This window comes from Stegostoma tigrinum, chromosome 13 (genome assembly GCF_030684315.1).
Source record: "Stegostoma tigrinum isolate sSteTig4 chromosome 13, sSteTig4.hap1, whole genome shotgun sequence".
NCBI classification, from domain to species: domain Eukaryota; kingdom Metazoa; phylum Chordata; class Chondrichthyes; order Orectolobiformes; family Stegostomatidae; genus Stegostoma; species Stegostoma tigrinum.
In genome coordinates this window covers 10172976-10199629 of record NC_081366.1, presented here as the reverse complement: position 1 = coordinate 10199629, position 26654 = coordinate 10172976, and the positions used below count along the sequence as shown (strand labels likewise).

Sequence of the window (26654 nt, the reverse complement as noted above, 5' to 3'; positions counted from 1 at the left end):
AGATCAGGGTTCAGGAAGAGAGTGGGGGTCGTGTGGAATGTGCTGGCGGCAGTGGTAGTTGAGTCGGATACTTTGGAGATTTTTAAGTAACTCTTAGATAGGCACGTGGATGATAGTAAAATGTAGGGTTTACAGGATAGTTTGATCTTATTGTGGGCCGAAGGTGCTGTTCTGTTCTATGTTCTATGAGACATGAGGAGTGTGGGATCAGCCATGATCCCATTGAATGGCAGAACCACTCATACCAAGTACTCCATATCAAGTTCCTTCCACCGAGGTGAATCACTTCACATTTCTTTATACTAAACTTCATCTGCCACCTATCTGCCAACTCCACCACAATGTCAATATCCTTCTGGGAGTTCCACACAACTTACAGTTTACAACTCCCTCAAATTTTATATCGTACACAAACTCTGAAATTGGCCCCTGTAGACCAAGATCCAGGCTCTTTATTTAATCTCCCTTCTCACAGCATGACAGACCTTGTTGAGTTTTTCCAGCACTTCCTTTTTGTTTTGGAGATTGTGATGTCTTTGTGTGTCTGCTGCCCTTGTCTCTCTCGGTGCTAGAACATGTGGGTTTGGAAGTTGCTGCTGAAGGAACCTTGGTGGGTTGTTGCATCTTCTAGATGGTACACACCACTGTTACACTGTGTTGATGTGAAGAAAGCGAATGCTGAAGGCACCATTTATGTTGGGCTGCTTATTCCTGGATTGAATGTTGCTGCAGTTGCACAATTAAATCCGATAGATAGCAGACAATTCAGCTACTGTGCAGCAATGCTGGAGGATTCAGGGATTGAGCCCAAAAGTAGCAGGTTGACCTGTCCTGGATAACATTGAGCTCCTCAAGTGTAGCTGTTGCTGCAAACATCCAGGAGGGAAAGAAAGAACGACAAAGTATCAAGAGAGAAAAAAAACAAGTTGCTCAAAGGATTAAGATAATAAAATGTGAGGCTGGATGAACACAGCAGGCCAAGCAGCATCTCAGGAGCACAAAAGCTGACGTTTCGGGCCTAGACCCTTCATCAGAGGGTCTAGGCCCGAAACGTCAGCTTTTGTGCTCCTGAGATGCTGCTGGGCCTGCTGTGTTCATCCAGCCTCACACTTTATTATCTTGGATTCTCCAGCATCTGCAGTTCCCATTAGCTCAAAGGATTAAGGTTGGTTATTCTGGTCTTCCAGTTGTTTCATTTATCTTACAGTGTCCGTCTTTATAATCAATACACATCATCAAAACCTCTTTTAAAAAATAATTGGTTGACTTTATTTATTTCCCAAGAATTCCATCGTATCAGAATAGCCCCAACTGAGTCACTCAACTGAACTTCAGGTTTTACACTGACAATTAAATTGCATTTGGGTTACTCACCCTTTAAATCCAACCCGTTTAACAATCTCATCATTTGTCTGACAGAAACAGTGCCAACTGGAGAAGTGGACTTTTTGCTCCACCAAGGTTAAAACAAGTGCTCTGTTTTCTTAATTCTATTCCCTCTTAGGATGCTGGTGTCGCTGCAGTAGGCAAAGGAAAGGGTTAAACTAGTTTGTCATGTGGAAACTGGGTGGGTGCAAAACTAGCCAATTATACTGATGTTTGAAACTGCAGTTTGCCTGCTGAATTGAACAGAACAATTTGAGCTGAAAGAGAACAGTTGGTTGAAACATACTTGCGAAGAGTGACAGACAGGTAACCACAACGGGACAGGATGCCCTTACATGGTTAAATCAATGGAAGAACCTTTTGGAACTCGACCAACCAATAGGCAAGCATACACTCATAATGGTCACAACAGCATTATGTATGAGATCTTTCACAAGCTACAATCAGTATACAAACCCCCAAATGTCCCACACTGGAGCACACAAAGGAGAACACAGAGGATCCCCTTGGCAGACTCATTCTAATTTTCACATTGTTCCACACCTCTACACCACCCCCCGGGAGAAGTATGAGGATGTGGAGAAACTATTAAACTCTTTGAATGTCTTTAACACCTCGACTGGATCATTCCTTTCTGTGCTGAAGGGAATGCAAATTGAGACTGTGCAAATTGTAATGATAAAAACCAAATCCAAGTGCTGGATTTGAGAGAGGGAAGAGCGGGGAGAGAAGCAGTGTGGAAAAATCCAGAGGCACGCAGGTTCATATCCTGATGTGAACTGCATGGGAAGCAACCGAAATAATTCCTAAGAAAGTCAACATTTTTACTGACAGACTCCAAAACGGTGAGCTCATTGTCGATCTCACACGCACAAATCTACACAGTTGTTTCTCCTGATTCATTATATCCTGTTGGACATTATCCGTGTGTTCAGTTTCTTGAAGAATGATTTCAGCTTGCAGATCTTGCAGGACTTTTTCTTGCTTTTATGTTTCACTACCCCATTCTCCTGCTGATATTCCTCGTCCTCACTTGCCCAGGGTCCCCAGGCGCCCCCGTTGAGTTCTGGATTAGCTCTGGGGTCGTCAGCTGGATACCTCACCGGGATGGAGGTGCTGTCGTAATAAGCTAACCTGGCCAGCAACTTCTTGACCACTTTTGGGTGCTTACTGGAGACCTCTTCGCGCTCGTAAGGGTCTGCGGTGATGTTGAAGAGCCACACTGACCTCCGGTGACCTGCCCTCTGCCTTTCGAGGTTCCACCAACTTCCTGGGAGAGTGGGTAGAGTCTGCGGTGGGATCCAGTCGCTGTAGCCTGGGTCCCCGGTCAGCAGTTTCCAATCTCCCACCCTGATGGCGGCTTGGATGGCGGTATTCCAGAGGTTGTGCCCTTCCTCCCAGGAGCCAGACTTGGCGTGGCTGTGCAAGGGGTCGATGTTGTGCAGGATCTCGGCGCGGGGAGACCTCTTGCCTTCGCTGATGGTCGGCCAGAGATTGTACCCGTCGAGAGGTGGGCTCTCCGTCATGTTGCCCCGCGCCAGCGACACCAGGGTGGGGTACCAGTCCGTGATGTGCATCAGTGACTTGCACACCCGCCTCTTCTTCTTGATCAAAGGGCTGTGGACAAAGCCAAGGCCTCGGATACCCCCTTCCCAGTAGGTGCCTTTGCGGCCTCGGAGGGGCCAGTTACTACCCCCCCAGAAAGGCTGTCCTCCGTTATCAGTCGAGAAGATGACGAGGCTGTTGTTGTAATAACCGTACCTCTTGAGGGCCAAAGTGATGTTCTTGATGGCTTCATCCATGCAGGTGACCATGGCAGCGTATTTCCTCCGAGCCACATTTCCGAAGGACCTGTACTGATAGATGTATTCCTTTGGAGACTGCAGAGGGGTGTGTACAGCCTGGAAGGCCACGTAGATAAACAGCGGCTCCTTGGGGCTGTGCGTGGCGAGGATCTTCGTCACCTTCTGAGCGTAGAGAGAGGTGGAGTACTTCCCGCTGTACTCCCAGGCCACATTCTCGCCATCGTGGAGGTCAAAGCCACAGACGCCGGGGCCGTCGCAGTTGTCGTAGGTGTAGTAGTCGGTGCTGCCGGTCAAGGTGCCAAAGAAGGTATCGAAGCCTCTCCTCGTGGGGAGGCACTCCTTCTTGTAGAAGCCAAGGTGCCACTTGCCGATCATGTGCGTGGAATAGCCGGCTTCCTGCAGCTTCTGGGGCAGGGTCACCTGGTCGAGGGGCAAGCAGTTGGGTTGTCTGGGCCGAATGATGGAGTGCTGCAGGCCAGTGTGGATCTGATACCTGGAGAGAAACCAAAGGGAGCCCATTAGTGAACAGAAAGTGAAACGTTCATTATGTACAGCACCTTACCTCAACGCAGAGTGTGCAACCAATCAGCTGGCAAATTCTACAATACTATGACCCAGTGTAATGAGATCCACTTAGGCCATCTGTGACTGCAGCATCAAACTAGGGTGGAATCCTGAAGAGTGCTTTGGCTGCATTGCTTTATCTCCTCTTCCATTTTGATTTCGTTCCCCCCCACCTCCCTCGCCACCATCCCATCATTTGGGCTGGCTTGCTATAGCTTTATTGGGCTTTGCATGTAAATCTCTAATCCGTCACAGGGCTGTTTCACTGTTGGCGGCTAATGTTTAAAAGGACAACAAAAAGAAAAGTGAAAAAGAACACTTTGCAGTGATTTTAGTGATGGGAAAATCACTCAGTTGTGTGTGAAAAGAACAGATTGCCCCGGGGGCCACACTGACAGAGGTATATGAGAGCAACATGAGAACTGGATCTTAAAACCTAACTTCTCAGTCTCCCTCACAGTCTCGGGAATGATGTCTATTGCATTAGTTCCCCAGTTGTTATCACACAATGATGCACTTCCTGTTTAAAACAAGAGCTTCCTCTTGCCAGATATTTTAAATATTTGTTCACGTGACGTGGGCTCAGGCCAGCTGATTCATTTCCCCCTTTTTCCTCATTTTTGGAGGACCATTACGAGTACACCTGGAGTCAGATGCGGGCTGAACCAGAGAAGGGCAGCAGATTTCCTTCGTTGAAAGGCTTTGGTGAACCAGAGAGATTTTTGTAAGAATCAGCTGGCTAGCTCTTTATTCCAGGTTTTCCACTGAATTCAAATGCTAAAAGGGGTTCTGGTCCCCATGACATAATCGCCAACCCTTGAAGTGCCTCTCCTTAAAGTGTTTCCCTCAAAAACGTGGCGGGCTTTCCAGATTGCTACCAGGGAAGTGAATGGTGACAGATTATCTACCAGGCAGCTCATACTCCATGGTGAGCAGTGGTGAGGACTTGTTTCACAACAGCGGTAATGTCACGGGGCTAGTAATCCAGCCACCCAGCCTTTAGCCTGGACGGTGTACCCAGCCAAGCACTCGGACCCCGTATGGACCAACTGACAGAGGTATTCACCAACATCTTCAACCTCTCCCTCCTACAAACCAAAGTCCCCACCTGCTTCAAGAAGACCGCCATCATCCCTGTACCTGTCTATGTCTTTTTTGGTCAGTGTATCCTTTGCTTACTGTGAACTGCCCATACCACTTGTAAACAAATCCTTTCACTGTATTTCAGGACATGTAACAGAAAATCAATCATCAACGTACAATACTCATGATTTCAAATCCCGGTAATTTACATCCTTTGATTTGAAACTAGCGTCAGTAATGGCGGGCATGAAACTACCATCAGGGGAACTAGACAGAGTAAATGTTTCAAATGACAGGGGAGTCCAGAACCAGGGATCACAGTCTAAAGGTAGATGGTAGGCCATTCAGGACTGAGATGAGGAGAAATGTCTTCACCCAGACACTGGGGAGCCTGTGGAATTCTCTGCCACAGAAAATGGCTGAGAAACATCCAAAGATTTGACGAAGGAGTTACATATAGTTTTTAGGCTAAAATGACTAAAGGGTATGGGGATAAAGCAGGAACTGGTTGAATGATCAGCCATGATTATAGTGAAAGGCACAGCAGATTGAAGGGTGAATGGCCTACTCCTACTCCTATTCTCCATGTTTCTATCAATTGCTTTAAAACCCCCTCTAGTTGGCTAATATCCTTTAGGGAAGGAAATCTTACCTGCCCCAGAAAACAGAAACTGACAAATGAAACATACTGTTCTTGTACACATCAGTTAGGAGCCTGAGGACATTCATTTCCAAGTATTACTTTCATGCGTAACTGCTTTTTCCATCTGGGTTGTCCACTTTACATGCGATTCCAGACCCACATCACTGTGGTTGACTTTTCACTCCATCTCCTGAAATAGCCAAGCAAATTACGCAGTTCAAGGGCAATTAGGGATTAGGTTTGGATCCTACTCATTGGAAGAATGAGACTAGCTTATTACAGGATTCCTAAGGTGTTTGACAAGGCAAATGCTGAGAGATTGGTTCCCCTCTTTGGAAATTCACCAAAGATCCTCAGACAGCACCATCCAAATGTACAGCGACTTCCATCTAGAAGGACAGCGATAACAGATACATGGGAACACCACCACCTTCAAGTTTCCCTCCAAGCCACTCACCATCCTAACTTGGAAATACGATCGCCATTCCTTTATTGTCACTGGGTCAAAATTCCCTGAACTCCCTTCCTGTTGGCATTGTGGGTCTCCCTACAACAGGAGGACTGCGGCAGTTCCAGACAGGAACACACCATCACCTTCTCCAGGGCAACTAGGGATAAGCTATACACGCTGGCTCCAGCCAGCGATGCCCACGTCCCACAGGTGAATAAAAGAAAATGAGTCTAGGAGCAGAGGGCACAGATTCAGAAGAAAGGGTGCCAACTGAAGACTGAGATGAGAAGGACTTTCTTCACTCAGAGGATTGTGAGTTTTTGGAACTCATTGCCACAGAGAGCAGTGGGGAGTCAGTCTGTGTCTATATTTAAGGCTGATTTAGATAGATTCTTGATCAGTCGGGGAATCAAGGATTACACAAAAGGCGGGAAAGCGGGTGTCAGGAATGTCAGGTCAGCCGTGAACCTAATGAATGGTGCAGCAGGCTTAAGGGGCTGAATGGCCTGCTCCTGTTCCTTTGTTTCATAGAATCGCGACAGTGTGGAAGCAGGCCATTTGGCCCATCAAGTCTGCACTAGCCCTCTGAAGGGCATCCCACCCAGACCTACCCCATCCCTGTAACATTTCCTATGGACAATGTACCTATCCTTGGGCTGTGGGGGGAAACCGGGGCACCCAGAGGAAACCCACACAGACACGGAGATAATGTGCAAACTCTACACAAGTAGGTATACAAGGCTGGAATTAAACCCGGGTCCCAGGTGCCGTAAAGCAGCTGTACCAACAACTGAGCTACTGTGCCAACCGTGTTGTTATGGTCTTATGGATGGACAATAAACGCTGCCCATACCGGAATGTTTCCAGTGATCAAGGGCTTATCATATGAGGAGTAGTTGGAGACTCTGGGCCTGTACTTGATAGAGTTTAGAAGGATGGGGGTGGGGATCTGATTGAAACTTACAGAACACAAAGAGGTATGGAAAAAGTGGGCACGAAGAAGATGTTTCCATTAATAGGGAAGATGAGGATCTGAGGACAAAGCCTCAGAATGAAGGGATGGCCCTTTAGAACTGAACTGATGAGGAATTTCTTCAGCCAGAGGGTGGTGAATCGGTGAACTCATTGCAACAGAGGGCTCTGGAGGCCAAGTCATTGAGCGTATTTAAGACAGAGATAGGTAGGTTCTGAGGAAGGGTCACTTGACCTGAAACTTCGACTCTGATTTCTCTCCACAGATGCTGGCAGCATTGCTTTCAGCAATTTCTGTTTTTGCTTCTGATTTACAGCCTCTGCCGTTCTTTCAGTTCTTTCTTAAAGGATTCTTCATTAGTAAGGGGATCAACAGTTACAGGGAGAAGGCAGAAGAATGGGGCTGAGAAACAGATCAGCCGTGATCAAATGACGGAGAATACTTGATGGGCTGAATGGCCAAATTCAGCTCCTACATCTTATGGTGTTATCTGTTGTACCTCAGTATCATTATTCACCAGAGCTCTGCCACTAGCAGGTTTTTATACTTGGGTCACATCTCATTTTGAGTTGCAGTCAGCGAGGGCAGTAGCAAAGTAAAGTTACAGTAAGAAAACATGGCGCAATAACTTGGAGCCTCAAGCTTAAGAGCCCTACCACACAGCTGGAGAACTTAAATTGAATTAATTGAACAGACTCAGAATTCGTTTTCCAAGGAAATGGAAAGCTATTGTCAGTACTGAAGCTGCTGGATTCTCATAATAAAAAAAAAACCCACTTGTTTCAGCTCCCTGGCCCTCCATGAGAATCTGGTGGTTGACCCTTAGCTAGACTAGCAAACCACTCAGTCACGATCAGGAAGTCGGCTCACCACCACCCTCTCAAGGGCATTTAGAGATAGATAGCATATGCCACTCCTGCCAGGGATGCCCACATCCTGTTGACAAATGAAAGAAAATTCCTTTTTCAAACTAACTGTAGGCTCCAAGCGCCTTCTGTGCATAGTTTGCGTCGTGGGGACACCACGAATAAGAAAGACCCTTTGCTTCTTGCTCACCAACCTGGATTAAAGCATAAACAGTTCCAGAAGAATAAGCCTCTAAATATTTAATAGTGTGAAACCCAACGCTTTGATCAAGACCTCACCTCAGCTTGTCAGATTCTGTTACTTGCTCTTCTACAGTCAGTTTATTTTGACAAGTCAGACAGAAATGTTGGGAGATTTACAGGTCTGCAGGAATATGAAAACATCTTTATGGGGAATTATATTACGAATGGCTGGCACTGAAAAAGTCAATGATTTGAAGAGAGAAGCAGGAACATGTGTGGATTTTATTCTACAGAAATGTTAATTCTCCTTTCTCTGATATTTACTTAAACATTTACATAAAGTCTTTGGTGAGAGACATATAGGCAAAAATGCAATAAAAACTAGAGGCAGGCCTTTCAGGAGCAAAACTAAGAAAGGCGGCTAAATGTAAAAGGTGATGCACATTTGTAACTTTCTTCTGTACTGAGGTCAATACTAATTTAAAATTGATGGATTTTTGTGAATCCAAAGGCACTAATGCGCTGTCTCCACTTAACTCCATCTCTACAACATCGCTGTTCTTGCATGGAATGTGGGACATCATTGACAATATCACCTTTCATGCCCATCCCCTGTCGTCCAAATGTCAAATATTAAATGTCAACCAATTCCAGTTGGTCTGGAGTCAAGTATAGGCCAGACAAGGCAAGGATAACAGACTTCCTTCCTGAAAGTACATTAGTGAACCAGGCCTGTCAGATCTCAGACTGTAAGCTGGTTTGATAGATCAAATTTTGTCTTTTTTTTAGTTTTAATCAGAATTCTTTTACTGAAACATAAGCATTGCATTTGATAGTAAAACAGACATTTGTTACACAGAAGAAATGAAGAAGCATGGAAATAGTATTTACACAATTCATAGATTTCAAAATGCATAGTAGAATAGAATTCCTTTATTCCCAACAGCACTCCTTTACAGTATCCTCACCAGAGAGAATTCCCTTCTCTATAACATCTGTCACAATTGACTGCTGCTCATTTGAGAATCTGATAGCCTCTTTCTTGAGTTTTCACGTAACTGAGTTTAGACTTTCAGAGATAGTAGGAACTGCCGATGCTGGAGAATCTGAGATAACAAGGTGTAGAGTTGGATGAACACAGCAGGCCAGGCAGCATAAGAGGAGCAGGAAAGCTGATGTTTCGGGCCTCGACCCTTCTTCACAAAAATGAATCCTGAAGAAGGGCCTCGGTGTGAAACCTGCTCCTCTGATGCTGCTTGTCCTGCTGTGTTGTCCCAGCTCTACACCGTGTTATCTGAGTTTTGTGGCTTAAAACAATACCCTTTCAGGGTCTTAACCAAACACTTCTGGTCTAGAACTTTCAGACTAAACAACTTACATTGTGTTAACCTAATGCTTAACAATTCTAAATTATTCCCTTCTTCAGGAACAACATATCCAGATTCAGCCAAGGCTTTTGCAGATTGTCCAACGGAAACTAAGAAGTCTATTTTTTCAATCCATGAGTATTTCTCCCAAGTAAAAGAAAACAGAAATCAATGCCTGATCTTTTAAATTGAAAACCTAGTGCACAACTATTAAAAAACCTCCCAATATAATCTAATTCATATTAGCCCCTCTGACATCCCTCTCCTTGGCTGTGTTTTTAAAATCATTTAACCCCTTCAGATATACAAAAAATAATATGCCACTAGTTCAAAATTCAAAAATCAAAATAACATTAAGTATATTAAAACCACATAGCAATAATAGTTGCAATGGTCGCCTTGGCTCAGTGGTAGTGCTGCTGCCTCACAGCGTCAGGGACCTGGGTTCGATTCCCCCCTCGGGCGACTGTCTGTGTTGAGTTTGCACATTCCTCCCTGTGTCCGCGTGGGTTTCCTCCGGGTGCTCCAGTTTCCTCCCACAGTCCAAAGATGTGCAGGCTAGGTGGATTGGCCATGCTAAGTTACCCATAGTGCTCAGGGATGAGTAGATTAGAGGGATGGGTTCTAGCTGGGATGCTCTGAGGGTCAGTATGGACTTCTTGGGCCAAAGGGCCTATTTCCACACTGTAGGAGTTCTATGACCTATAGTGTTACTATTCATTCGTGACAAATTTGTGAAGATCGGCCTTAATTTTCCTTCTCCTCATTGGTTGATCTTCAATCCTAATTCTTTGTGCAGCATAAATACACAGGACAGAACAGGTGAGGGTTTGGTGGGGTGGATTGGGTTGATATTGGTGGTCCAGACTTTCAAGTTCATCCTTCCCCCACCAGGTGTCGTCATCTAGATTCCTGATTGGACACGGTGGCCCACTCCCTTGCCCAATGCTAACTGGCTACCTTCCTATTAGGTGGCTGCTAATTGGCTCTGTGATCTTCTGATTTGCCGAACTAAAATGCTCCCCCACCACCCCTCACCCCAATCCCCACAGCAGCAGAGTGGACTAATCATTTTCCAATCCATTTCCCTTACTCTGTCAAAAACCATCGACTGCCACCTTTTGGAATTGTTCACTCGAAATATTGCAAGGTCTACGTGGAGCACCTTTTAAGTTTGGTAATTATACAATGCAATGATTACAGAGTTGTTGACTGGCAAAAACAATTAATTATTTCTGCAACAGGCCGAGATGTGACACCTTGCTCAGAAAGTCTTCGCCTCAGATTTAAGAATTACGGTTCTGCATAAATTGTCTTGCCTATCACCCAATGTAAACTCTCACACAACTTTACAAAATTGGGCAAGACTTTACACCATAACGTTTAAAAATTTTGCATTTAGAAATATTCCATGATATACTTAAAAAATTTTAAATTAGGGCAATTTCACTAATACGGCTGAAAATGTGCATGCCACAAGCCTAAGCAATTTACTCGATGTCCAGTCCACACCCAGGAGGAACCCAATTCTCAATAACTGCAAACAACTTAAATAGAAACTTAAAATAACTAAATACAGAAATATGTAATAATTACATTACTGTAGTGACTCATATAAATCAAAAGCTAAACGTTTCAGCTATTGGGAGAGGCTGAATAGGCTGTGGCTATTTTCTCCAGAGTGTCAGGGGCTCAGGCGTGACCTTATTGCAGCTTGTAAATTCATGAGAGGCATGGATTAAGCGAATAGTCAAAGTCTTTTCACTGGGGTGGGGGAGCCCAAAACTAGAGGGCACAGATTTAAGGTGAGAGGGGAAAGATTAAAAGGAGGACCTAAAGGGCAACTTTTTCACGCAGAGGGTGGTGCATTTATAGAATGAGCTGCCAGAGGAAGTGGTGGAGGCTGGTACAATTATAACATCTAAAAGGCATCTGGATGGGTACATGAATAGGAAGGGTTTAGAGGGATATGGGCCAAATGGTTGCAAATGAGGCCAGATTAATTTAGGATATCTGGTCAGCATGGACGAGCTAGGATTAGGGCTTGTTTCCCTGCTGCACATCTTTATGACTCTAAAATAAATGTATTTAACAGTTGCCCCTTCAGTGTCTGGCTGCCCACCCTCACAGCACCTGGAACTGCTCCCCAGCAACATCTGTGGCTGCAAATCAGAAACCGCAACCCAGCTCCATGTACCAACACTGAGGGCTGAAGCCCAACATTTAGGAGTTACACCTTTTTTGCTGGGGTTGGCACTCCAGCCACACAGCACACAAGGCATCAGGGCAGAAGTAGGCCATTCAGCCCATCATTTCTCCATCACATTCAATGAGATCATGGCTAATCTGATAATCCTCAAATCCACTTTTCTGCCTTTTACCTAGAATCCTTTACCCGTTTACTGATTGAACATCTACCTCATCCTTGAATATACTGAATGACCCAGCCACGTCAGTCCTCGGTGGTAAAGAATTCCACAGATTTCCTCTCCTCTGAGAGAAGAAATTCCTTCGCACCATTGCTTTCATGGAAAAAACTGAGGCTGGAGTGTTAGGTGAGGGAAGAATCTAAAACTGAAAGGAAGTGATCCCTGCATTAATTTGCAAATTCTCTACACACCCAGGAGCATTGCAGTCATTTCTTGGTGCCCTATTTGTGAACTGATGGCATTTTACTGCCTGGCTGCTGTTGTCAGCCCTGGTGGGTAGGAGGCGGGAGTGGTGGGGTGGGGGTGGGAGTGTTGGGGTGGAATAGTGCCTCCTGCTTTTGCTGAGAAGCTTCATTTCATGAAGTAATCTTTGAATCTATGAGCTACGGGCCATGGTGCTCAGAGAGTAGGATTCCGCCAATGCAGCAGGCGAACCACTGCTGCTGCTGGAGACTTTCATTTTGATGAGTTCAGGAGTCAAATATTCACTGAGAGGACAGAGGTATTTTGAAAACATAGCAGCCGCCAAGAACAAATATCCAGTCAGGTTTTAATTTCTGATTCTCTTTCCAATGTGAAAGCAGCTCTTTAAGAATGTAAAAGCGCATCAGTAAACAGAGTGTGACGTCTTGAAATAGGTCAGTGGGTAGACGCAGCACTGAAAGCAGAACTAAGCCGCACTGTCCAGGAAAATATAATGTGGAAAAGGTTGTGATCTCAGACTGTGTTATATTCCAACTATTCCAAAGCTGTTGGGGCTGGCGTCTCTACGTTTACTTTCCAGAAATTTAAGCTCGTCTAGAATTCTGCTGCTCTGGGTCTTGAGTTACGGATTCAGACTTCTTATCCCCATCCTGATCACTGCCACCTTCCCCCACAAAACACACACTCTCTCACACATGCACACACACGGACACACACACACTCTCACACACACATACACACTCTCTCTCACACACACACTCTCTCTCTCTCACACACACACACACACACTCTCTCTCATACACACACACACACACTCTCACACACACACACTCCCACACACACACACACACACACACACACACACACACACACACACACACTCTCTCACACACACACACACTCTCTCACACACACACACACACTCTCTCTCTCACACACACAAACACTCTCTCGCTCACACACATACACACACACACACTCTCTCACGCACACACACACACATTCTCTCTCCTACGATCACACACACACTCTCTCTCTCACATACACACACACACATGCACGCTCTCTCTCACACACACACACACACACACTCTCTCTCTCACTCACGTGCACACACACACACACACACACACACATATACATACATATACACACACTCACTCACACGTACACAGTCACACACGCGCAGGCACACACACACACACATGTGTGCGCACATACAGACACTGCCCATTGACTTTGAGCAGGGATTCCCCTCCCTCACAGTGCTATGTGTTACCTGCACCAAATCATTTGCAGCAGTTCAAGAAGGCATCTCACAATTGCTTTTTCAAATACAGTTAGGAGAGGTGACGGCCCAGTGGTATTACTGCTGGAGTATTAATCCAGAGATCCTGGGGACCCAGGTCCAAATCCTACCATGGTAGGTGCTGGAATTTGAATCAAATTAAAAATCTGGAATTAGATGTCTAAGGATGACTGTGAATCCATTGCCAATCATCAAAACAAAACCCATCTGGTTCACTTATTTGCTTTAGGGAAGGAAACTGCCATCCTTACCTGGTCTGGCTTACATGTGACTCCAGACCCCAGCAATGTGGTTGCCTCTCAACTGCCCTCTGGGCAATTAGGGATGGACAAGAAATACTGGCCTAGTCCGTGATGCCCTCATTCTGTGAATGAATAAAAAAAAGTAGGGATAGAAAACAAATACCAGCCTAGCCAATAAAACTCACATCCTCTAAATGTATTAAAAAATTGAGGTCGCAGCCAGCAATTACATATTTCTCATCCTCACTTGCAATTCTCTCAAAGGCTTCACTCTTTCTGTAAACTATTCCCACCCTACAATACTCCAGTTTTATAACTCTGTTCCCACATTTTAAGGGCTGGCTCTTTTCAAAGTTACACATGAGACAATTACAAAGTTAAGTAGATTTCTCAACCTGCCTGTAGCTTTTACCAAGAATGACTGAAGGGCCTAGGCCCGAAGCCTGCTGCGTTCCTCCAGCTCCACACCTTGTTATCTCAGATTGTCCAGCATCTGCAGTTCCTACTATCTCTATCCATCTCTTCTGTTGCCAGAGGGTGTGGGACAATTGTCATTGGGTTTCATTCTTATCAGCCTAGTCACAGACAGCAAGTCGACCTGCAAAAGCATCACTTCCCATTCCTGCACCATTACCTCAAGTATCCCCCAGAGATCAATCCTTCGGCGTTCCTCCCTATTTCTCAAATTTATTCTGCTTCTCAGAAACATCAAGAAAAGACCTAGCCTGTTTAGTTTTGTGTTTTTTAAAAATTGTGGACTGAAATGGGAAAGAACCATTGACAAACTACCTGTTTTGCTCGAATTGCCGTATGTTTTGAAAAGTAATTAACTAGATACTCATGGCAGGTGTTGTTTAAACAGCAGTTTGAACAGGCGGCAATTGAAACAGCTGCAGTGACACTCGAGCAAGGTAGATACATTTGGCTGGCAAAAGATATAGATGAGCCAGATACTTTAGAGGCTTTTAAGCCTCTTGGATAGGCACATGGAGGATAGTAAAATGTGGGGTATGTACTTGTTTGATCTTAGTAGGGTAATAGGTTGGCACAACATCGTGGGCCTGTACTGTTCTATGTTAACAGGAAGTTGATTGAACTATGGACTAGTGGCCAGTCATTGATGACAAAAGCCATTTGCATCCCAGCAATAGTGTAATTGGTTCTCAGGTGACTGAACTTCCTGGATTGGGAACAAGACAGGGTCTGGTGTTTTAGTCTCAACCAGCACAGGAGTTTTCTCTCTCTTCTCTGCAGTTAAACCCTCTTTTGAACCTGAAGAAAGCCAGCCCATCTTTCTTTTTAACAGTTGTTGTACAGTGTGACACCTTGTTGATGATTCAGAGGCCTTATTGTAGGTTAATCGGCTACTTTGTGTCTCTTGCAAACCAATGGGAGCATTCTGAGTAAGATGGCTGGAAAGCAATGTTCTGACCGGCATAAGAATCACAAGGGTCATCCTAACTTTCCTTTGACTAGAACCTAATTTTTTCCACTCTATTTGTGTGTGTATGTTCAAGGGGACAGTTTATGAGAGTTTTAAATTTGTAGTGCTACCTCTGCACAGTTTATAACTATTTATCTGTTGTTAGAGTCTAATTACTTGTATCATTGAATTCCTGCAGTGTGAAAGCAGGCCATTCAGCCCATCGAGTGCACATGGACCATCTGTAGAGCAGCCCACCCGGACCCACCTCCCTACCATATCCCTATGGCCCTGCATTTGCCACTGCCAGTGGAGGTAGTGGAAGCAGGCACATTAGCAAAGTTTAAGGCATTTCTGGTAGTCACGTGAACAGGAGGGATAGAAACTGTGCACAGGTAATAAGTAGTAGGTCTAACTAAGAGCCAGAAATTGGCACAGGCTTGGTGGACCAAAAGACCTATTCCGGTGCTGTATTGCATTGTATTGTATATGATTAACCATTTTGGTTCATTGATCTTTCATTAGGAGAACTGGAAATAAAACTTGGAAATGAAATAGTTTTTCAACAAATGGGAGTGGGAAAGGTGGGAAGAAGAACAATAGGGATAACGTGAGATTAGGTGAAGGGCAGGAGAGAGGCAAAACAGTTTCACTGGACAAGACCAAAGGAAGTGGGACTGGGCTCTCTGTCTTGTAATGTCTCAGTACCATACAGAATAATCTCTTATCCCACTCTGCCATAGGGAGGAGAGATTCTGGAGGTGAGTTCTCAGGAAGGGTCACTCGACCCAAAACGTTAACTCCAATTTCTTTCCACAGATGCTGCCAGACCTGCTGAGCTTTTCCAGCAATTTTTGTTTTGTTTCTGATTTACAGCATCCGCACTTCCTCCGGTTTTATTCAGGAGAGATTTTATATTTCATTTTTCTCTCTATTTTCCGTATTTTTCCTAATTTGTTTACTTCCTATAATTCTGGCCCGACTTCAGAATATATCAGCTTGGTGTAAACATTTATTTTCTGTCTATCATGGGAAAGGAAAGATAACACCAGCTTTACATCCGGCTGAGGAAAGGTTCTGCCTTCTGGAACCCACAGTTAATTTTATTTTAACCTCTTTTCAGTTTGTAGAAGATGATGCAAAAATGAACATTAACAGTACTCTAATAAATGTGCTTGAAGATTAGAGTGCTTGTATTTACAGGATCTAAATTAAGAAAAACTATTTTCCTGGCCTTCTTTCATTCCTGCCTTTCTTTCTGCTAGAATATTTTATTAAACGTCATCCATTCCACGCACCTACAGTAGTTACTACCAGCAGTGTATCTTCAATTTAAACAATGCGTGGTCACTTTAAGTATCATTTTCAGTGGTGCATGTCGACTTTAAACATTTACGTACAATTTTAAGGAGGATAATCATCTAATAGTCCCCAAGAATTAAGCATCCTTTTTAAGCAAGGGCCAAAGACACTTTAAAGCTGGAACAGTAGGCCATAACAATGCGAGTGAGTGGCGTGGAGACAGCCTCACAGCCCTGGCAAAAGATCATCAGGATATCCTGGTTAAAGTTCTTTGGATAAATACATCCTGCACAGCTGTCCATCTCCAGAACCAAGATAATAAAATGTGAGGCTGGATGAACACAGCAGGCCAAGCAGCATCTCAGGAGCACAAAAGCTGACGTTTCGGGCCTAGACCCTTCATCAGAGAAGGGGATGGGGAGAGGGAACTGGAATAAATAGGGAGAGAGGGGGAGGCGGACCGAAGATGGAGAGTAAAGAAGATAGGTGGAGAGAGTATAGGTGGGGAGGTAGGGAGGGGATAGGTCAGTCCAGGGAAGATGGACAGGTCAAGGAGGTGGGATGAGGTTAGTAGGTAGATGGGGGTGCGGCTTGGGGTGGGAGGATGGGATGGGTGAGAGGAAGAACCGGTTAGGGAGGCAGAGACAGGTTGGACTGGTTTTGGGATGCAGTGGGTGGGGGGGAAGAGCTGGGCTGGTTGTGTGGTGCAGTGGGGGGAGGGGACGAACTGGGCTGGTTTTGGGATGCAGTAGGGGAAGGGAAGATTTTGAAACTGGTGAAGTCCACATTGATACCATATGGCTGCAGGGTTCCCAGGCGGAATATGAGTTGCTGTTCCTGCAGCCTTCGGGTGGCATCATTGTGGCAGTGCAGGAGGCCCATGATGGACATGTCATCTAGAGAATGGGAGGGGGAGTGGAAATGGTTTGCGACTGGGAGGCGCAGTTGTTTATGGAGAAGCGAGCGGAGGTGTTCTGCAAAGCGGTCTCCAAGCCTCCGCTTGGTTTCCCCAATGTAGAGGAAGCCACACCGGGTACAGTGGATGCAGTATACCACATTGGCAGATGTGCAGGTGAACCTCTGCTTAATGTGGAATGTCATCTTGGGGCCTGGGATAGGGGTGAGGGAGGAGGTGTGGGGGCAAGTGTAGCATTTCCTGCGGTTGCAGGGGAAGGTGCCGGGTGTGGTGGGGTTAGAGGGCAGTGTGGAGCGAACAAGGGAGTCACGGAGAGAGTGGTCTCTCCGGAAAGCAGACAGGGGTGGGGATGGAAAAATGTCTTGGGTGGTGGGGTCGGATTGTAGATGGCGGAAGTGTCGGAGAATGATGCATTGTATCCGGAGGTTGGTAGGGTGGTGTGTGAGAACGAGGGGGATCCTCTTAGGGCGGTTGTGGCGGGGGCAGGGTGTGAGGGATGTGTTGCGGGAAATACGGGAGACGCGGTCAAGGGCGTTCTCAATCACAGTGGGGGGAAAGTTGCGGTCCTTAAAGAACTTGGACATCTGGGATGTGCGGGAGTGGAATGTCTTTTCGTGGGAGCAGATGCGGCAGAGGCGGAGGAATTGGGAATAGGGGATGGAATTTTCGCAGGAGGGTGGGTGGGAGGAGGTGTATTCTAGGTAGCTGTGGGAGTCGGTGGGCTTGAAATGGACATCAGTTACAAGCTGGTTGCCTGAGATGGAGACTGAGAGGTCCAGGAAGGTGAGGGATGTGCTGGAGATGGCCCAGGTGAACTGAACGTTGGGTGGAAGGTGTTGGTGAAGTGGATGAACTGTTCGAGCTCCTCTGGGGAGCAAGAGGCGGTGCCGATACAGTCATCAATGTACCGGAGGAAGTGGTGGGGTTTGGGGCCTGTGTAGGTGCGGAAGAGGGACTGTTACACGTAACCTACAAAGAGGCAGGCATAGCTGGGGCCCATGCGGGTGCCCATGGCCACCCCCTTAGTCTGTAGGAAGTGGGCGGAGTCAAAAGAGAAGTTGTTGAGGGTGAGGACGAGTTCAGCTAGGCGGATGAGAGTGTCGGTGGAGGGGGACTGGTCGGGCCTGCGGGACAGGAAGAAGCGGAGGGCCTTGACGCCATCTGCATGCGGAATGCAGGTGTATAGGGACTGGACGTCCATGGTGAATATGAGGTGTTGGGGGCCAGGGAATTGGAAGTCCTGGAGGAGGTGGAGGGCGTGGGTGGTGTCACGGACGTAGGTGGGGAGTTCCTGGACCAAAGGGGAGAAAATGGAGTCCAGATAGGTGGAGATGAGTTCGGTGGGGCAGGAGCAGGCTGAGACGATGGGTCGACCAGGGCAGGCAGGTTTGTGGATTTTGGGAAGGAGATAGAAGCGGGCCGTGCGGGGTTGGGGAACAATGTGGTTGGAGGCTGTGGGTGGGAGGTCCCCTGAGGTGATGAGGTCGTGAATGGTGTTGGAGATGATGGTTTGGTGCTCGGGTGTGGGGTCATGATCGAGGGGGCGGTAGGAGGTGGTGTCGGAGAGTTGGCGTCTGGCCTCGGCGATGTAGAGGTCAGTGCGCCATACTACCACTGCGCCACCCTTGTCTGCGGGTTTGATGGTGAGGTTGGGGTTGGAGCGGAGGGCTGCCCGTTCTGCGGGGGAGAGGTTGGAGTGGGTGAGAGGGGTGGACTCAACTTCTCTTTTGACTCCTCCCACTTCCTACAGACTAAGGGGGTGGCCATGGGCACGCGCATGGGCCCCAGCTATGCCTGCCTCTTTGTAGGTTACGTGTAACAGTCCCTCTTCCGCACCTACACAGGCCCCAAACCCCACCTCTTCCTCCGGTACATTGATGACTGTATTGGCGCCGCCTCTTGCTCCCCAGAGGAGCTCGAACAGTTCATCCACTTCACCAACACCTTCCACCCCAACCTTCAGTTCACCTGGGCCATCTCCAGCACATCCCTCACCTTCCTGGACCTCTCAGTCTCCATCTCAGGCAACCAGCTTGTAACTGATGTCCATTTCAAGCCCACCGACTCCCACAGCTACCTAGAATACACCTCCTCCCACCCACTCTCCTGCGAAAATTCCATCCCCTATTCCCAATTCCTCCGCCTCCGCCGCATCTGCTCCCACGATAAGACATTCCACTCCCGCACATCCCAGATGTCCAAGTTCTTTAAGGACCGCAACTTTCCCCCCACAGTGGTCGAGAACGCCCTTGACCGCGTCTCCCGTATTTCCCGCAACACATCCCTCACACCCCGCCCCCGTCACAACCGGCCTAAGAGGATCCCCCTCATTCTCACACGCCACCCCACCAACCTCCGGATACAACGCATCATCCTCCGACACTTTCGCCATTTACAATCCGACCCCACCACCCAAGACATTTTTCCATCCCCACCCCTGTCTGCTTTCCGGAGAGACCACTCTCTCCGTGACTCCCTTGTTCGCTCCACACTGCCCTCCAACCCCACCACACCCGGCACCTTCCCCTGCAACCGCAGGAAATGCTACACTTGCCCCCACACCTCCTCCCTCAACCCTATCCCAGGCCCCAAGATGACATTACACATTAAGCAGAGGTTCACCTGCACATCTGCCAATGTGGTATACTGCATCCATTGTACCCGGTGCGGCTTCCTCTACATTGGGGAAACCAAGCGGAGGCTTGGAGACCGCTTTGCAGAACACCTCCGCTCGCTTCTCCATAAACAACTGCACCTCCCAGTCGCAAACCATTTCCACTCCCCCTCCCATTCTCTAGATGACATGTCCATCATTGGCCTCCTGCACTGCCACAATGATGCCACCCGAAGGTTGCAGGAACAGCAACTCATATTCCACCTGGGAACCCTGCAGCCTAATGGTATCAATGTGGACTTCACCAGTTTCAAAATCTCCCCTTCCCCCACTGCATCCCTAAACCAGCCCAGTTCATCCCCTCCCCCCACTGCACCACACAACCAGCCCAGCTCTTCCCTTCCCCCCACTGCATCCCAAAACCAGTCCAACCTGTCTCTGCCTCCCTAACCGGTTCTTCCTCTCACCCATCCCTTCCTCCCACCCCAAGCCGCACCCCCATCTACCTACTAACCTCATCCCACCTCCTTGACCTGTCCGTCTTCCCTGGACTGACCTATCCCCTCCCTACCTCCCCACCTATACTCTCTCCACCTATCTTCTTTACTCTCCATCTTCGGTCCGCCTCCCCCTCTCTCCCTATTTATTCCAGTTCCCTCTCCCCATCCCCCTCTCTGATGAAGGGTCTAGGCCCGAAACGTCAGCTTTTGTGCTCCTGAGATGCTGCTTGGCCTGCTGTGTTCATCCAGCCTCACATTTTATTATCTTGGAATTCTCCAGCATCTGCAGTTCCCATTATCTCATCTCCAGAACCAACACAGCTTCTTCACACAATGCATGCATGCAAGACAACAAAGTTCACTCAGGCACTTGGCCCTATCATTTGGAAATGATTTGCCAAGGAACAGTTAATAGTTAGAAGGAAGGATCTTGTGCCTCTCTCCAGCACTTTACCAGTGTCTCCAAAACATTTCCATTTAATGAATTGGTAATGTGTCGCAAAGTGCAGTGACTGTTCTTATGTGAAAGCACTCGACATCCAAATCCCAAACTGTGATATGATAAACGGTCAGCTTCATGGCACTGGCTGAGGAATAAATATTGACCTAGGGCAACGTGGATGGTATTGTGGATTTCTTACATGATCTCCACAGGCGCACTATCTCAGAGAATCCCTACAGAGTGGAAAGAGACCATTCAGTCCATCATGTTTGCGCCAACGCCCAGAACAGAATCCCACTCAGACCCAGCACACCACCCAATCCCTGAAACCCTGTATTTTCCATGACTAATCCACCTAACGTGCACATCCCTGAACGCTGTGGGGCTACTTGGCATGACTAATCCACCATCTAATTAACTTGTAGGGCAGACAGGGAGAAAATGTTCCTCTGATTTCAAGAAAAGAATACAATCTGAAATGATAGCCAGGACAGAAGGTCAGGGTGTGATATTTTTCATGGAAAAATTGGTATGGGAATCTGAAACTCTCTATCCCAGAAGGCCGTGGATATTGGGATCAATTGGAGCTTATAATGCATGGGTTTTAGATGTTTCTTGAATAAAGGGCACAGAACAAAGACGGGGTAATGAAGTCAAGGTGTAGAGCCGTCATAATCCAACTGAATGCTGGATCAGAATCAAGGGGCTGAATTGGCCTCTTCCTGTTTCTCCTTTCAACTGTGAATCAGAGGATGGCATACTTACTGGAGAGTTCAAGGTCATAGGTTCAGGTCCAGCTTCAGAAACTGGAGTGCACAGAAAGGGCTGACACTTACCAGAAGGAGACTGTCAATCATCATTCCACAATCCCTCGCAATGTACACATTCCCAATCAGGTCACCAAGATAATCAATTTCAAAAACAGAAATTGCTGGAAAAGCTCAGCAGGTCAAGCAGCAGGATCTGTGGAGAGAAATCAGAGTAAATGTTCCAGGTCTGTTCTGACGTCTGTTCTGGACTCAAAATATTTATTCCGCTCCATAGATGCTGCCAGACCTGCTGAGCTTTACCAGCAATTTCTGTCTTTGTTTCATAGAACATTACAGCACAGTATAGGCCCTTCGGCCCTCGATGTTGTGCCGACCTGTCATACCGATCTCAAGCCCATCTAACCTACACTATTCCATGTACGTCCATATGCTTATCCAATGACGACTTAAATGTACCCAAAGTTGGCGAATCTGCTACCATTGCAGGCAACGCGTTCCATTCCCTTACTACTCTGAGTAAAGAAACTACCTCTGACATCTGTCCTATATCTTTCACCCCTCAATTTAAAGCTATGCCCCCTCGTGCTCGCCGTCACCATCCTAGGAAAAAGGCTCTCCCTCTCCACCCTATCTAACCCTCTGATTATTTTATATGTTTCAATTAAGTCGCCTCTCAACCTTCTTCTGTCTAATGAAAACAGCCTCAAGTCCCTCAGCCTTTCCTCATAAGACCTTCCCTCCATATCAGGCAACATCCTAGTAAATCTCCTCTGCACCCTTTCCAAAGCTTCCACATCCTTCTTATAATGCGGTGACCAGAACTGTACGCAATACTCCAAGTGTGGCCGCACCAGAGTTTTGTACAGCTTCACCATGACCTCTTGGTTCTGGAACTCGATCCCTCTATTAATTTACAGTATCCTCAGTCATTTCAGTTTTTACAATTTGCCTGACTGGCCGCTACTCAGGGTAAAACTACTTAGCATTATTTCATTATTAACTGAAAATAACTTTAATCATTATGACACACTGAATGGCAATGAATATAACCCTTTAGTACACACACACACACACACACACACACACACACACACACACATACGTACAGATGGAAAGAATATTGGCAGAGATTCAAATTTTGAAAAACAAGTTCAAATCACAAGGGTCAGTCAAATTGTCTCCAATAGTTCCCCCTAACTTTAGCGATGATGACACATTGCTGCCGCAAGTGATTTTTGGTCCTCACTTTAACAGCTGACTGGTTGTGCCTAGGTCTTCTCTTATTAGAATTCTTTCTTTTTAAGCTTTCTCGGTTTACCTAACTTTTTATTCACATCAGGAGATGGAAGTGAGAGAGTGAGAGAGAGAGAGAGATTGAGAGAGAGAGCGAGTGAGAGAGAGTGTGAGAGAGAGAGGGTGTGTGTGAGAGAGAGCGCGAGAGAGAAGTGATTGCGAGAGAGAGTGAGAGAGAGATGTATGGAATTTCCATGGCTCTCAACGTCCTTCTTGCCCTGCCCTGCCCTGTCCTGTCCTGACGTGACCTGACCTACACTGCACTGCCCTGACCTACACTGCCCTGCCCTGCCCTGGCCTGTCCTGTCCTGTCCTGCACTGCACTGCACAGCTGCACTGACAGTTAGGAGGAAACTGCAACTCACCCAATTTGAAGGCTGCCTTCAGGTCATTTTCCAACAACTCAAAATCTTCTGGTGCCACTCAGTCTCTCTCACTACTTCAAGAAACAAGTTCTGAGGAAGGGTCACCAGATCCAAAATGCTAATTCTGAATTTCCTCCTCACAGATGCTGCCAGACCTGCTGACCTTTTCCAGCAACTTCTATTTTTGTCACTTCAAAAAGCGACATTGCCTTGCTCAGCTAAAAATGGGCTTCACTTCGTCTGTCCACGTTACAAAATTCTGCTGGTATTTCAGTGATAGAACAGTCCAACTTCCAATCCAGTTTATAGTCAGATAGGAAAAATAGGTGGCCCTTACATTCTCCAGCATCATACTGTGGGAGTGCCACACTGTCAGGGGCATGAATGTAAAAATCACATGGCACTCATTTGAACAAGAGCCAGAGAGTTCTCCCCCAAGGCTAATATTTATCACTCAATCAACATCATGTAAAGCATGTGACCTGGCGATCGTTTCAGTTCTATCAATAGAATCTTGCTTTGTGCAAATTGACTGCCATACCTACAAATACACTGTTGATTGTACAGGCTGGAGGGGCTGAATGGCCCACTCCTATTCACAAGTTGAATGTCTCGTCTGAAATTAGTCACCTCTGATAACGCAGCACCCCGTTGTAATGTGTTGGAGGATAAGTCTTGATTACATACCACATAGGTTGAGGGAGTGGGTGTCAAGGATGAGATTACAATAAATCAGCTCTAAACGTCACTTCAGAACATTTTTTTTAAGTTTAGGCAAGGCCAACAATGCCAAAGTTGAAAAGTTCTAATGGGAGTTGACAAGTTATTTGTTACACGTACTGTTTAAGTGACATCACTTTGCGTTGTTGAGAGCTAAACATTTTGAGAGTTCTACCTAATGTAAAATGCATTTTTCAGGGTTTTGATTTGCAATATTTCAAAAAGTGCTTTTTTGATTAGAGTGTAATTCAGGCTACAAGCATTGTGAAATGACTGTCTCTTTGCCAACTCAATCGTCACCCAACATGAATCATGTTTCTGTCGATATTACTCATTTTAAATCATTTCTTCATTCCAACCAAATACAGGCTCTGTTCTAAATAAACAAAAATCCACTTAGCTTCCTTCCCTCATCTGTAAGTTGCTTTATTTTTTCACCTGATGGTGGGCATCATTGTTAAGGCCAGTATTTGTCGTACATTAACGACTGTTCTTGATCTGGGTGGTTTGCTCAGTTATTTCAAATGGCAAATAAACATCAACAACATTGCTTTGCCTGAAGTCACATGTATGCCAGACCAAATGTGGATGGTAGATTTTCTTCCCAAAGTTGTATCAATGGTTAGCACTGCTGCCTCACAGCACCAGGGACCCCGGTTCGATTCCACCCTCAGGCAACTGTCTGTTTGCATATTCTCCCCGTGTCTGCATGGGTTTTCTCCTGGTTCTCCGGTTTCCTCCCACAGTGCAAGTTAGGGTGGATTGGCCATGCTCAATTGCCTCACTGTGTCAAGGGATGTGCAGGCTGGGTGGGTTAGCCATAGGATATGCAGGGTTATGGGTGAGGGTAGTGGCAGTGGGTCTGGTTAGGATGTTTCTTGAAGGGTCAGTGTGGGCTCAATGGGCTGAATGATCTCTTTCTGTGCTGTGGGGGTTTGATGATTCTAACCGATTAAAGAACCAGCTGTGATTTTACAACAATTGACAGTAGCTTAGTGGCATCACTGTGGAGATAAGCTCTAAAATCCAGATTTATTAATTGGATTCAAATTCCTTGCATTGCTGTGGTTGTATTTGAAACCAAGTCCCTAAAGCATTAGCTTCGTCCTCCAGATTCGTGGTCTAGTGAGATTATTGGTGTTTCCTCTATAATAATTGCTCTTTGTGGATTGGCCTGACCTGCACAGGGGACTATTCGTCCATGAGATGGTTCACAGAAAGACCACGCTCATCATTTACAGAGGACCATCCACATGTGCCTTCTGACATTACTCAGATAAAAGTCTTTATTGGAAATATAAACTGGGAAATTGGAGGTTGAGACTGCCATGGTAAGAAAATGAACTTTTTTTTTACTAACTTTAAAGTAAAGTGAAACTATTGGTGTTCAATCATTGGTGACATGAGGGCATACAATTTTTTGAGAAGCTGGATTCAATTTTGAATCTCACTGGCATCAAGTGACTTTGGATTGAAAAAGAAGCTTCCCAGCAAAAAGCATTTTAATTGGTTTTAAGTTTCAGTTTGTAACAGAATTGACAAAGGCAACTGTACTCAGACCTACAACACCCCTCAAGCAAGACAGATCTCTCCCAACAAATCGTGGGTGGAAAGCAAACAGCGCTAAAAGATTCTGGAAAAGAATTCCTGGCTCAATATATTTGGAGCTACTTGATGGGCCGAAGGGCCTCCAGTGTACTGCACTGTGATGATTATGTGCTTCTACTATTATTCCACAATTTAAGCAAAAAACACAGCCCAAAAGCCGGCCTATCGAGTTGAGAATTGCTGCAATGATCAATAATTTAATCTCAGCGTCAAAAATCCAAAGAACTGCAAGAAAGTCATTTCATTCCATGTTTGTGGTTTGGACTCTTGATCCACAGAATTTGTTCCTTTTTGCCTAGATTTTCCACACACGATATTTCAGCAAATGCCTGTCCTGTCTGTTTTATCTGTGAATGCATGTCTTTGGGTTTAAGGGCGTATGCTTTTAAAGTTTGCATGTACGTCATTGATAGTCCATTTTTCCACTTCTTAAAAGGGAGATTTAGTAGTCTGTTTTTTCTCATTCACTCATGGGATGTGGGCATCACTGGCTGGGCCCAGCATTTATTGTCTGTCCCAAGTTGCCCTTGAGAAGGTGGGGGTAAGGTGCCTTCTTGAACCACCGCAGTCTATGTGCTGTAGGTAGACCCACTATGACATTAGGGAGGGAATTCCAAGATTTCGATTCAGCGACTGTGAAGGAACAGTGATATATTTTTAACTCAGGGTTGTGTGCATCTTGGAGAGGACCTTTTAAGTGGCGGTGTTCCCATGTGCCCTTGTCTCCTGGTTGTTCACGTTAGCTTTCATTAATTCCACTTTTCCGAGGGGACCCTGATGTGTCAGTCATTTGGATGCAGTGTTGATGTCAAGGGCTCTCGCTCTCAACTGACGCCTAGAATTCAGTTCTTTTGTCCACGTGTGGACCAAGCCTGTGATGAGGTCATGATCTGAGTGGCTCTGGCAGAACCCAAACTGGGCGTCATTGAGTAGGTTATGGCTGAGCTGGTGCTGCTTGATAGCACTGTTACTGACACCTTCCATCACTTTACTGATGATCAAGAGGGGACTGATTGGGCAGTAATTGGCCAGGTTGGATATGTCCTGCTTTTTGTGTACAGGACTATTTGGGCAATTTTCTACATTGTAGGGCAGATACCAGTGTTGTAACTATTCTGGAACAGCTTGGCTAGGGGAGTGACAAGTCTTAGAGTATAAGTCTTCAGTACTATTGGTGGAATCTTATCAGGGCCCGT

The 26654-nt window shown here is 46.2% G+C and overlaps 1 protein-coding gene across 2 annotated transcripts in view; it reads right to left on the bottom strand.

Moving 5' to 3' along the window:
• Positions 1-1102: 1102 nt before the first annotated feature.
• Positions 1103-26654, bottom strand: part of LOC125458290 (arylsulfatase I) — a 42133-nt gene continuing 16581 nt past the window's right edge. Inside the window, exons 1-3 of one of the 2 annotated variants that reach the window (XM_048543460.2) lie at positions 13918-13934; positions 5491-5671; positions 1103-3684 (exon numbers count right to left, since the gene is read on the bottom strand). In XM_048543460.2, the coding sequence (XP_048399417.1) occupies positions 2289-3684; positions 5491-5567 (1473 nt within the window). In that variant the 5' untranslated portion in view covers positions 5568-5671; positions 13918-13934 and the 3' untranslated portion in view covers positions 1103-2288. Of the gene's footprint in view, positions 3685-5490; positions 5672-13917; positions 13935-26654 lie in introns of those variants that run through there. The other variant, XM_048543458.2, reaches the window with a different exon arrangement.